This window comes from Rhinopithecus bieti, unplaced genomic scaffold (assembly GCF_001698545.2).
Source record: "Rhinopithecus bieti isolate Rb0 unplaced genomic scaffold, ASM169854v2 scaffold_9899, whole genome shotgun sequence".
NCBI classification, from domain to species: Eukaryota; Metazoa; Chordata; class Mammalia; order Primates; family Cercopithecidae; genus Rhinopithecus; species Rhinopithecus bieti.
In genome coordinates, this window is record NW_016806979.1 from 6,598,703 (window position 1) to 6,611,976 (window position 13,274).

Here is a 13,274-nt window from a genome sequence, read left to right on the forward strand (position 1 = left end):
GGTGGGATCCAGTCAGAGTGTGGGCAAGGACCCATGGGCTGGGTGGCTTAGAGACACAGAGAAAGACCTAGACAGGATGCAGTAGACCTGCAAAAAGACTGTACAGAGAGAGGCTAAGAGACACGTGACTGAGAGAGAGCAGTGGACAGAATCAGAAGAACAGAGACCCAGGGAGAGAAAGAGACCAGGCAGCACAGTCAGAGACACCGAGACGTAGGGATAGAGGAAGAGAGATACTCAGGGAACAGGACGATCTGCTCGGTGCTGGTGCCGGGTGTACACACAAGAGCTTGCATTTGCCTGTACTTGCTTGAGTATTGCAGGGAGGAGTTTGCCCAGGTTAACAGGGCAGAAACGTCCATGCATGGGTCGGGGGGACACGTGCACCATTTCAGTGCAGGTGGGGGTCTGCACGGGAGGAAACCTGCTTGGGGGCCGCCCTCGCCCCTTGTCCCCCCTGCAACGAGGAGGTTTGGGGCGGGGCGCCCCTTCCCGGAGCCAGGCCCTTTAACGCCCCCCCAGCCTGCAGCGCCCCCGCCCCATCAGGCGTCCCTGGGCTCCGCCTGCGCCCCGCATCGGCGCCACGTCAGGCGCTGTCCGCGCCCCCGGTGCTGAACCAAGATGGCCGGTGGCGGCCGGGCCCCGGCGTGAGCCAAGCGCGGGCTGCAGCCGGGAGATGCCCCAGCCCAGCGGCCGCTGAACCCGACCCGACAGAGCCGGCCCGGCCGCCTCCGGCCCGCCTGCGAGCTCGGAGACATGTCTCTGCTGTGCGTTGGAGGTAGGAGGCGAGGCTGGGGGTCGGGGTACCCGTTTGGACGCGGGCTGGGCTCGGGGTCCGCATGGATGCAGCTCCTAGGGGGATCCTGGGGGGTGGCCCGAGTCCAGGCGGCTGGACTTTTGAGAGGGGTAGCCCTTTTCGACGCAGCAGGGCCCCGGAAGGGGTGATCCGTGTAGACACGGCAGGGCTCTCAGGGGTCCTGGTGGCCGCTGCTGGAGGGGTCGTGTGGTTGCGGCTGAACGCGGAGGCCCGTGTGGACGTGGACGGGGATCCAGGGTTCTACCTGGAAACGATCTAGACTGGGGCGTCTGTGTAGACCGGGTTTTTAGAGGGTCAGTGAGGAAGAGTCTGGGCTGGGTAGTTTGATTGAAGCCTGCAGGGGTACTTGGAAGGGGTCTGGTATTGTGGGCTGGGCTTCGGGTCCTCATGGACGCGGACCCAGCTGGAAATTCGAAGGAGAGTGCGGCGGGAGGGTTCTTCAAGCCGTGGGGATGTAAGATGTGGGTAGAGGGGCTTGGCCATCAGGACATCCACGAGTTCTAGGACTCTCCCAGCCCTGGGTGTAAAGAGGACTGGAGTGGGGGGAGTGTGGAGACAGGAGACCCCTCCCAACGTCCAGAGAGGGCTGTGACTGGGGGTCTGGGGGCGCTTTTCCAGTTAACTCTTTGGTCTCCCGAGTGAGGGGGTTGGAGGAATGGCCAGAAGATCTTCCTGCTCCCTGCCCCCTCCGGTTCTCCCAAACACGTTTCAGGGCCTTCTTGGCAGGGAGCCTACTTCTTGGAAGAGCAATGTCCCCTGGTCCCCCTCCCGGCCCATCCTCACCTCACCCACTTTGCGCTGGAGAGAGGGAGGGAGGGAGACGTGGGGTGGCGGGGGGAGCTATTTTGGGGCCAGAACGCCATCTGCACAGAAGCCCACGCCCAGGCCCACGCTATGCGTTGGGGTTGGGGGAGGGAGGGAGACGTGGGAGGGGCATGACCCCTTACCCCACACCTTTATGGCTCTGGGGTTGGGGAGAAGCCAGCCCACCCGAACCCAGGCGTTCTGGGCACTCCCGTTTGAGAACTCAAGCTCTGGGAGACCTTGGGCGGCAAGGGTGGAGGTGGACCGCCGTTCAACGCCTATAAAGCTCTGAACCCCTGGTTCTTAAGGACTGGGGTCCCCCCATCACTCCCACCCACTTCAAGAAGGCTGGGGTGGGGGAAGGGGTGTGTCGGCCAAGCCTGAGACGGCAGGCTTCGGGAGACCTCGAGCGACAGGAAGTGTGTGTGTGCTGAACTCCTGCTGCCTGGACCCAGGGTGGGCAGGCCTGGGATCCAGGAACCGCCCCCGCCGCCCCTCCTCCTCCCTCCCCTCCCCCTCGGCCACTTCATTCACAAACCCTGCCCCGCCCGCCCGCTCCCCGCCGCGGCGGCTTCCGAGTGCAAATCAGGCCGGGATGGGCCGGCGTGGACGCGGGTGTTCTTAAAGGGACAGGGGCCTCCTTTCTCTAAGCTCGTTTCTGCTGGACGGGGCTGGGGGTGGTGGAAGAAGGGTCCCTAGAGTCAAAGGTCAACTCCTCCAGCCCCTAGCCTCCAGGCTTATGGAGTTAAGGGAGTAGGGAAGTGAAGAAGACCCCTAGGTGGCCTCCACCGCCTAGGCCTGAGGACGGAATGGGAGAAGTTGAATGTCCAGATCCCCTACTGACCTCTCCCCCTGCCCTAAGTAGCCGGGCTCTTAGGGGCAGCACTGGAGGAGGTTCCGACGCGGGTGTTCCTGGCCGACTCCTCTGTCCTCTCTCTTCTCCCCCCAGCATCCCGCCCAACCCTGCCTCACATCCTTCAAGTTGGGCTTCTCTGGAAGGTTTGCCTAGTGGAGTGAGGGGGGCGGGGATCTCACCCTTAACTCTGACGCAAACAGGAGGCTCGGCTGCGGGGGTGGCATTAAGGGGGGCAGCAGGAGGCAAGAGGGATGAGGCTTCCAGAAACAGAGACGTGGGGGGAGGACTGTGCTGGATTCTGTGGACCTTATAGAGAGGGACCTGGCTGAGTGGAGAGGAATTGCTGGGAGGGGCAAGGCTGGGGAAGAGGTTGACAGGGGTGGGAGGTAAGGCCCTGAGGTGTAAAGCGAGGTGTGAGGTTGGAGTGAGGAGGAGTAGGAGACAGGGAGGGGTGGGGAGAAGAAGAAGTGCTGGGTGAGGCCAGTCTCCCAGGGAGAGGTGGGACGGTGCCCAGAGAGAGGAGGGGCTGGGATGGTTGAGCAGGAGAGATGGGAGTGTTGGGGTGGGCTTGGCAGGAGTAAAGCTAGGCTGAGATGGGTTGATGTGTTGCCTGAGCTCAGTTGAGGAAATACCTGCCCCGCCTCCCCTCCACTGGGGACCCACAGGCGTTTGCCAATCCCTACACACATTCATACCCAAACTTGTTCCTGTGTGGACACAAATGCTTAGGATGTACGAAGGCTCCACGCAGACCATGTGCCTGGGAAGGCGCACTCCATAGGCACACGTGTGTACTCAAACGCCTGTGTGAATACAAGCATATACATGTATATAGGACACAGTCTGCCACTACAGATATAGTCCTGGCAACACACGTGTGAGTGTGTGTGTGTGTCTGCCAGCACGCATATAGATGTATCCACGTGTGTCTGATGAATATTCACAATATACATGTCACATAAAGATCCATTCATGTCCAGCTGAGCGCAGTGGCTCAGGCCTGTAATCTCATCACTTTGACTTTGGGAGGCCAAGGTGGGCAGATCACTTGAGGTCAGGAGTTCAAGACCAGCTTGGCCAACATGGTAAAACTCTGTCTCTACTAAAAAAATACAAAAAATTAGCCAGGCTTAGTGGTGTGCACCTGGGAGGCTGAGGAAGGAGAATCACTTGAATATGGGAGGTGGAAGTTGCAGTGAGCTGAGATCCTGCCACTGTACTCCAGCATGGGCAACAGAGTGAGACTCTATCTCAAAAAGAGAGATTCACTCATGTCCTAACGCTCAGACATGTACCCATAAATATCTGTTAAGGTCCCCAACCCCATGAAGCACACATATATTCGTATAAGCATATGTCAAAGCCATGTGTGTACGCACATGACAACACTTGCCTGGACATTCAAACCACCCCCTTTCAGCAAGTGGATGATGATGCATACAAGTAAATACACATTTGAGTATTTCATTGCACACAAGTGCATACATGTATGCAGATAAATACAGCTGCCACAGAACTGCATCCATGTACACGTGCAAACATCAGTATGTGTGTTTTCCACCTAACATATCACCCACAAGCTCACACACACCAGTGTGTCTCTGATGCAGTGACACCCCACTCCCAGACACACATGTGCAGACTCCCACCTGCACTGAAATGGTGCACATACCCTGCACAATGCACACTCATATCCATGTACAGGCAGGCACCTGCCTGCTCTGGTAAGATGAGCCAACTACTGCTGCGAATATCCAAGCAAGTACAGGCAAATGCAAGCTCTTGTGTAAACACCCAGCACCAACACATAGCAGACCACCCTGTAGGATGCATGGGCCTTATTTCTGCCCCCTTCATTTACTTATCCATGTGGAGTCCCGCTGCTCCCCAACATTTTAATCCACTCACGAGGTCCTGGCAGGATCCTGAGGCTGTGAATGGCAAATGCTACCTGGTTCCTTCATGGAGTCACTCATTTTATTTACGCAACAAGCATTAATTGAGCACCAACTGTATACCAGGCACTGTTCCTGGCTCTGGGGACCCAACCCTATTCCTATTCACCACCCATGCACCTCCCATGGGGTTAGAATGAAAGAGATGAGGGAGGGCTAAGGGAGCTGAGGAGTGGGGTATCCAGGGCTCTCTTCCTCTGGGAAGCCTGCCCTGATTGCACCACCACCACCATTTATTTGAGTCTCAGAAGATGTGATGAGGGAGAGATTAGCAGGAGGGAGATGATGCTCTGGGTGGAGGGAACAGCATGAGCAAAACCATGGTGGTGTGAAAGGTCAGTTCCAGATCTTCCTATGTGCTTCACAGCATTTTGCACCGGCCACTTGATGTTTTGTTTTGTTTTGAGACAGAGTCTCACTCAAAACTTGTTACTCAGGCTGCAGTGCAGTGGCACGATCTCAGCTTGCTGCAGCCTTGACCTCCAGGGCTTAAGCAATCCTCCCGCCTCAGTCTCCCAAGTAGCTGGGACTACAGGCATGCACCACCACACCCTACTAACTTTTATTTATTTATTTTTATTTTTTGCAGAAACAGGGTTTTGCCCTGTTGCCCAGGCTGGTCTTGAACTCCTGGGCTCAAGTGATTCACCCTCCTCAGCTTCCCAAAGTGCTAGGATTACAGGTGTGAGCCACCACACCAACTGATGTTTTAAAGGCTCCATAAACATTTTATGAATAAATGACATGAACAAATCAGTGAATTTAGGTGAGGGCAGGTTTGCTTCACAACTTACAATAATATCAACAACAAACCCCATTTATCCAGCTTTTGTTTGTTTGTTTGTTTTGTTTTTTTGAGACACGGTTTCACTGTGTCACCCAGGCTGGAATGCAGTGGTGTGATCTCGGCTCACTGAAACCTGCACCTTCTGTGTTCAAGCGATTCTCCTGCCTCAGCCTCCCAAGTAGCTGGGATTACAGGCATGTGCCACCACGCCTGGCTAATTTTTGTATTTTTAGTAGAGATGGGGTTTCTCATTTCTACTAAAAATACAAATACATCTCTAATGGCCAGGCTGGTCTCAAACTCCTGACTTCAAGTGATCCTCCTGCCTCGGCCTCCCAATGTGCTGGGATTACAGGCTCGAGCCACCGTGCCTGGCCCAGCATTTCATAGGCACAATGTTGAGGATTTTTATGCCCATGCCCTCTTTAACTCTCACAGTAGCCCCATTGTACAGATGAGGAAAACTGAGACTCAGGGAGCTTTAACAACTTGCCTGGTGTAACAGAGCCAGAGGTGGAGCTGACTGACTTCAGAGCCTACTGGGGTTGGCAGGAGAAGGTTGAGCCTTCTCTCAGCCCCCAGGACCTGGGAGACAGCCAAGTCCCTTCTGTGGGGTGAGGATCTGCCCTGGGATAGCCTTCTTCTATTTATTTATTTATTTATTTATTTATTTATGAGAGAGTCTGGCTCTGATGCCCAAGCTGGAGTGCAGTGGCACAATTTCAGTTCACTGTAACCTCCGCCTCCTGGGTTCAAGCAATTCTCCTGTCTCAGCCTCCCAAGTAGCTGGGATTACAGATGCACACCACCATGCCCAGGTAATTTTTTGTATTTTTAGTGGAAATGGGATTTCACCAAGTTGGCCAGGCTGGCCTCAAACTCCTGACTGTCCAGTGATCTACCTGCCTTGGCCTCCCAAAGTGCTGGGATTACAGGCATGAGCCACCGTGCCCAGCCAGCATTGCTTTCTTCTTTCATGCATCTAGTAAACAGACATGTCACAATCTCTCCATTCATCGGTGCTATTCCCCTGCCCCTTGCCTAAGAAGCCTTCACACATCCCTCTGTTCCTGGCTACTCAGTCTCTGATACCTTCCAGGTAGGAGGAGCTGCATCTAGGTCTTAGCTTCTACCGTCCTCGTGGGATGCCCTCCGGAGTTGCATCTTCAGGACTGTAGCCTAACCTGGCCTCACTTTTCTTCCACATACAATGGACCTCTTCTGCAAGGTGCCAATAAGGGCATTCTGGGTCCAGCACACCTGAGTGTGAATTCGTAAGTCCACCACTTCCTGGCAAGTCCCACATCCTCTGCATTCCTTGGTGTGCTCATCTGTGGAATGGGCACAGGAGTAACACCTACCATCTATGTTTGCCAGAACTCTCCAATGAGGCTTGCAGAGCCCTTGGCACGATGCCCGGCCTACAGGAAGGCCCAATAATCATGAGCAAAAGACATGAAAAATCAATGATGGGCCGGGCGCGGTGGCTTACGCCTGTAATCGCAGCACTTTGGGAGGCCGAGGCGGGCGTATCGCCTGAGCTCAGGAGTTCAAGACCACCCTGGGCAACATGGTGAAACCCAGTCTCTACTAAAATACAAAAAAAATTAGCTGGGTATGGTGGTGGGCGCCTGTAGTCCCAGCTACTCAGGGGGCTGAGGCACGAGAATTGCTGAAGCCCCGAAGGTGGAGTTTGCAGTGAGCCGAGATCGCGCCACTGCACTCCAGCTTGGGCTACAGAGTGAGACTCCGTCTCAAAAAAAAAAAAAAATCAATGATGATGTTTTTATTAATGGGGACTAAAAGCTTTCTGGAAGGCAGTTCTGAGTGTAGGACATTTCCGAGAGTCCACTACATTCTGGGGCCTGAGGAGCGCTCCAAGAGGGGTCCCCAGGCCCACTCGCAGGAGGGAGCCAAGTTCATTGAGGGTACAGGGGCGGGGACCGAGCATTCAGCACTGTGGACAGCGCCTGCCGGGGCTACTGGGGGACAGCTCTTAGCTCAACCTCCCAGGGCTGCTGGAGGAGGTGACGTCATTCCTTCCATGAATTACTATTTAATGAGCACCTACTATAGGCTAGGCCTAGTTCTAAGTGGTACATGGTAAACAACACACACAGAAATTCCTGATTCCTGAAGCTCTCTGGAACTCCATGTTCTTGGTGTTTTTTACACTGAAGGCTCAGTCTGGCTCTGGTCTATTTGTGTCAACGGAGGATAAGGGTCCTCATTTAGTCTCTCCCAGATGCGAAACCAGCAGAGCTGAGGTCTTTTATCCTAAAGCCCATCCATCTCCCGCTGAAATGCCCTCCACCAACATCACACACAAAACGATCAAATCTCCTAGAATCTATTTCTGGATTCTCTACGCTTCCTCCCCTCCCCCAAGCTAATCCTGGGGCGGGTGGGCTTTCAGAAGCCCTAGACAGCTGGATCTCCACCTCCTGTCTCCCCACCCCATTCCACGTGGCAAGTCAGGGAACGAGTTCTCCCAAGACTGGAGTCCCCCTTAATTAAAATCCAGGGTCAGTCAGCCATGTGGTTCATGCCTGTAATTCCAACACTTTGGGAGGCCGAGGTGGGAAGATCGCTTGAGCCTTGAAACCAGCCATGGCAACATAGTAAGACCCCATCTCTACAAAAAAATAAAATAAATAAAATAAAAAAGAATAGCCAAACATGGTGGTGCGCACATGCAGTCTCTGTTACTCGGGAGGTTGAGTGGGGAGGATCGCTTGAGCCTGGGAGGTCGAGGCTGCAGTGAGCCATGATGATCACACCACTGCCCTTCAGCCTGGAGCCTGGGCAACAGACAGAAACCCTGTCAAAAAAAAAAAAAGGAGAGAAAAGAAAGAAAAAGAAAAGAATCCAGGGTGTTCAAATCCTAGAATCCAGGCCAGAGACACCTTTAGAACACAACCAAATAATAAAAACAGTAATGATACCAGTAATAATAATAGTAGTATATACGACACTATAATCATGATTCTGCAGAAGGGGTGAGAGAAGAAGAGGAGGGAGGAAGAGGAGGAGAAAGGAGAGGGAAGGGAGGTCAGCCACACCGTCTCCCCATTTTCCAGATGCAGAAACTGAGGCGCCGAGCCAGGCTGCAGAGGTATCCCGCAGCCTGAACTCCTGCCTCGGCCTCCCGGGTTCAGCCACTACATTCATCTGTCAGCGCTGCTGGGGGGCCCCAAAGACCTTTGAGGCCGCATGACGCGGTGTCTTCACCCGCTCGTCGCTGGGGACCGCAGTGGGCACCCCCCTCGTCCCCGCCCCCCTGCCCGCCGGCGCGCCGCCCACGCCCTCCGCGCGCCCACGCTATAAATAGCCTCATGCGTGTGACCCGAAGCCCGCTGGAGCCAGCTGGGGAAGGGTGGTGCTTCCGCCCCGCTGACCCTGATACCGCAACCCGGCGCGGGCGGGGAGGTGGCGGGATGTGACGACGAAGACGGTGACTCAGGGACCATTTACTGACGGGGGAAGACGGGAAGAGAGACTCGGTTCCTTCTCTGAGCACCCTTCCTCCTCCAAGCCCCTCCCCCTGAGAACACCCTCCTCTCTGCGCCTATCCCCTTCCCGAATCCCCTCCCCACCGCGAACCCCTTCCCTCCTGAGAACCCTCTCTCCACTCTCGGCCCCCTTCCCTGTCCCCTTTTCCCTCTGAGACCCTTCTCCCACTCCGAGCCCCAGCGATGAAAAATCGTGGATGTCCTCACCCTGGACCTCGGCAGGGCGCTAAGGGCCGGAGCCTGGCTTCAGCTGTCAGAGGGTACAGCCCTCCAGCCGGTCCCCCATTGCCTGAGGACCCCAACGGAGATCATTCCCCTCCAGCCAAGAGAGGCTGCGGGAAGGAGCTGAGGCTTAGGGAAGAGGAGCTGATTGACCAAGGGAGGAGCACAAGAAGGGCAGAGACAGTCAGAGAGAGAAGGGGAGAACAGAGAGGAAAAGAAGGCAACCAGAGTGGAGGGAAATAGAACAGGGAGGAGGGAGATGAGAGACAGGGATGGGGAAAGAGAGAGAGGCTCACACACACAGAAAAGATCAAGGAGCTACTGGGCTCCCCTCTGAGCCTAAATCCATGGTTTATAAAACGGGGCACAGTTGGAGGAGCTTCAAGTGAGCCCAGCTCAAGCTAGACCCCAGTGAGTCCCCCCAGAGCCTGTCACTTTCCCACCCCATATGCATCCCCACTCTTCTCCCCAGCTGCCTCTCCTCTCCCCAGTGTCTCCTCCACCTGCCTGACCCCCCTAGTGGAAATCTTTCTCTCTCTCTCTTTTATTAATAATAATAAATAATATTATTATATTATATTTATTTTTTTTGGAGACAGAGTCTCACTCTGTCACCCAAGCTGGAGTGCAGTGGTGCGATTTTGGCTCACTGCAACCTCCGCCTTCCAGGTTCAAGTGATTCTCCTGCCTCAGCCTCCCGAGTAGCTGCGATTACAGGTGTGCACCACCACGCCCAGCTAATTTTTGTATTTTTAGTAAAGACAGGGTTTCACCATGTTGCTCAGGCTGGTCTCGAACTCCTGACCTCATGTGATCCACCTGCCTCAGGCTCAAAGTGCTGGGATTACAGGTGTGGGCCACCATGCCTGGCCTCTTTCTCTCTTTTAAATTATTGTTTTTAGACATGGGATCTTACGACATTGGCTAGGCTGGTCTTGAACTCCTGGGCTCAAGGGATCCTCCTGCCTTAGCCTCCCTGGTAGCTGGGATTACAGGCATGTGCCTCTATGCCTGGTGCTCTCGCTGTCTCCTTGTGTCTCTATTACTCTCCATCTGTCCAGACTCTCCTCTCTTGCTTTCACGCCCATCATTTCTTCCTCTCTCCTCTCCCTATATGAATCCCTCCAGCTGTGGGTGCCTTTCTCAGCCTCTGTCAGCGTCCCCTCCACCCCCAACCCCATCACCATTCTCCCTCCTGCCCCTTCCCCTGCCCACCCCTTTCACAGAGAGTCCCCACCCCTGCAGGCTGGACCTCCTTCAGGAGCCAGGCCCCAAGCTCCTGCTGGGCACATTCCTGAGTGTTCCTGAGCCTCTTTCAGTCCCAGGGGTGAGGTGCTGGGTGGGTGCGCTCCCTGGGGGTTGGGTGGGGCTGAGGATGTGAGAGAGAAAACCAGACCTAAAAAAAAAAAAAAAAAGACAGAGATGGAACCAAACAGAGATGAACCAGAGACAGGGATTCACTTGCCCACGGTCACACAGCTCTGGAATCTGAACCCAGCTCAAACCAGCACTCACCTCTCTCAAGGCCCAGCCAAGGGCTGCAGTGCAGTCGCACAACTCGGCTCACTGCAACCTCTGCCTTCCAGGTTCAAGCGATTCTCCCGCCTCAGCCTCCCGAGTAGCTGGTATTACAGGTGCGTGCCACCACGCCCGGCTAATTTTTGTAGTTTTAGGGTAGACGAGGTTTCCCCATGTTGTTCAGGCTGGTCTCGAACTCCTGACGTCAAGTGATCCACCTGCCTTGGCCTCCCAAAGTGCTGGGATTATAGGCATGAGCCACTGCGCCTGGCCAGGAACAGACAGTCTTCACTGACATGTGTTTAGGGCCATCACACTTCCCCCGCTCTTCATGAGAATTCTCTCTTCACTGGCTCCACGCAGGTGCCTTTTGTGAGACAGAAATTCAAGCGATGAGGACAGAGATACAAACCCGGGATGGGAGGCTGTGACATCTGCCCATAGAAACACAATTCTGTTTCTAGGAATTTATCCTTCAGCTCACTAGTACACACTCTTCAAGACATACTGAAAAAACATGAAGGATTAGAAGAGTGGGTGTCAAATGCTACCATTTGTCTTGGAAATCAAGCAAAAGGAACGTGGGTATGATTGCCGACGCATGGACCATCTCCAGTGGTACAAGGAACTGCCAACGTTGATTGCATCTGGGAGGGAGACGAAGAGCTGGGATGGAAAGAGCTTTATTCTCAGTGTCTAATCTTTTGGTTGTTTTGGATTTTACAACATGTGCATGCACTGCCTACACAAACAAAGACACTAGTTTGAAAAGGAAAAAGGGAGAAGAAAAGAGGGAAGAAACAAAAGGGGCCGGTGCAGTGGCTCACGCCTGTCATCCCAGCACTTTGGGAGGCCAAGGCAGACGGATCACCTGAGGTCAGGAGTTCGAGACCAGCCTAGCCAACATATAGTGAGACCCAGTCTCCACTAAAAAATACAAAAATTAGCTGGCCCATAGTCCCAGCTAAATTGCTTGAACCTGGGAGGTAGAAGTTGCAATGAGCTGAGATGGCACCACTGTACTCCAGCCTGGGCAACAGAGCAAGACTCGGTCCCTCAAAAAAATAAAAAAAAAAAAAAAAAGAAAAGAAAAGAAAAAAAGAAAGGAAAGGGAGGGAAGAGCTCAGTGTGGGAGAAGATTGGGGGTGGGAGTAGAGAATTAGTGGAGGAAAAAGATGTGGAGGACAAAAGCAAGGTGTGAGAGGTGTTGGCAGTGGAAACTGAATACTTGTTGAGAAGAGCCAAGATGGGGCGAAATGGCTTTGAATCTCTTGGGGCTGTGGGATTATGTGAAATGTGAAAAGACTGCAGGGGCGGGGGGCAGTGCCTGACATATATTCAGGTTGCACCTCCCACAAGCAAGTGGGGCTGGACAATCTCTGTCAACCCTCCAGCCAGGAGCCAGGTGCATTACTTTTGGTTGTTATTGGGACAAGAGTCTCACTCTGTTGCCCAGGCTGGAGTGCAGTGGCATGATCTTGGCTCACTGCAACCTCCACCTCCTGGGTTCAAGTGATTCTCCTGCCTCAGCCTCCCGAGTAGCTGAGACTATAGGCGCCCACCACCACACCTGGCTAATTTTTGTATTTTTAGTAGAGACAGGGTTTCACCGTGTTGGCCAGGCTGGTCTCGAACTCCTGACCTCAGGTGATCCACCTGCTTCAGCTTCCTAAAGTGCTGGGGTTATAGGTGTGAGCCACCGCGCCTTGCCCTCCACAAGCATTTTGACAGCCAGCTCTCTGGGTTGCTTTGTTCCACCTCACCCAGCTTTCCCAAACCCTAGGAGCATTTGACATCGCAGACTAAGCTGGACAATTGAGGGAGAGGTCTTGCTGACCTGACAGGGCTGGTGGAGCCATCAGAGATTGTCTTTATCCTCGCCTTCTTCTTTTCCACCTCCTCAACTTCCCCTCTTCTTCTGGGACAGTCCTGGAGGGCTTCCTGTAGGAGGCCTCTCCCACCATCTGCCCAGCTCTTTCTTTCTAATCTTGTTCAATTGTGGGTAAAGGCACAGCTAATTGGGGAGCTTGGGGAATTTGATGGGGACAGGGGATGGAGGGAGGGGGCAGGTAGGGAATGCTCTCAGGGTCCAAATTTCCTTCCATTCTAGGGTTGCCTGTGCTCATCTGTCTGATGGCTTCTCTCTCTCCCTCTCATCCCTGCCTCCTCTTTCCTACATCTCCTCCTCCCCTTGTCTCTGTCTCTGACATTGTTTCTATCTTTATCTTTTTAACATCTGTCTTTTGCTTTTTATCTTTGCCTGTCTCTCCTCTGTGTCTCTCTCCTTATGTCTCTATCTTGATGTGTCTCTGAATCTCTCTGTATCTTTGCCTTTCTTCTCCCCACATCTCTCCCGTCTCCCTTCCCTATCTCTGTCTCTCTCCACAGTCAAAAAAGCCAAGTTTGATGGTGCCCAAGGTAAGTGGCTTCTTTTGCTGTCCTGTCCCGTGTTGTCTGTCTGTCTGTTTGTCTCTTGGAGAAACTGGGGAGAGGGTCCCAGCTCAGACTTAGACTTGGGCTTTATGTCTTCGGAGCATCAGGAGAGGGGTCAGAGGATTAAATAGGGGGAGGGGCAGCCCTTGGCCTGGGGTCCCTGCAGTTTGTATGAGGGTCCGGGGGTCTCCCCAGCCATCGTCGGAGACTCTGTAAGGGGTGGGGCTTGCCCTGAGCCAATGGCCCTTCCCAGGGTCCTAAGAGGCAGAATGGGGACTCCTAAACGAGTCTACAGGTGGGGAAAATGAAGCTGAGAGAGGCGAAAGGAGTTTCTTTCTTTTCTTTCCTTCTTTTTCTTCTTCTTCTTCTT

At 54.0% G+C, this 13,274-nt stretch overlaps 1 protein-coding gene across 1 annotated transcript in view; it reads left to right on the top strand.

Annotated features, from left to right (window-relative positions):
- Positions 1-603: 603 nt before the first annotated feature.
- The window catches only part of UNC13A (unc-13 homolog A), a 96,416-nt gene continuing 83,745 nt past the window's right edge, over positions 604-13,274 (top strand). Inside the window, 2 exon segments of the mRNA XM_017879566.1 lie at positions 604-778; positions 12,860-12,889. Coding sequence (XP_017735055.1) covers positions 757-778; positions 12,860-12,889 — 52 coding nt within the window. The 5' untranslated portion in view covers positions 604-756.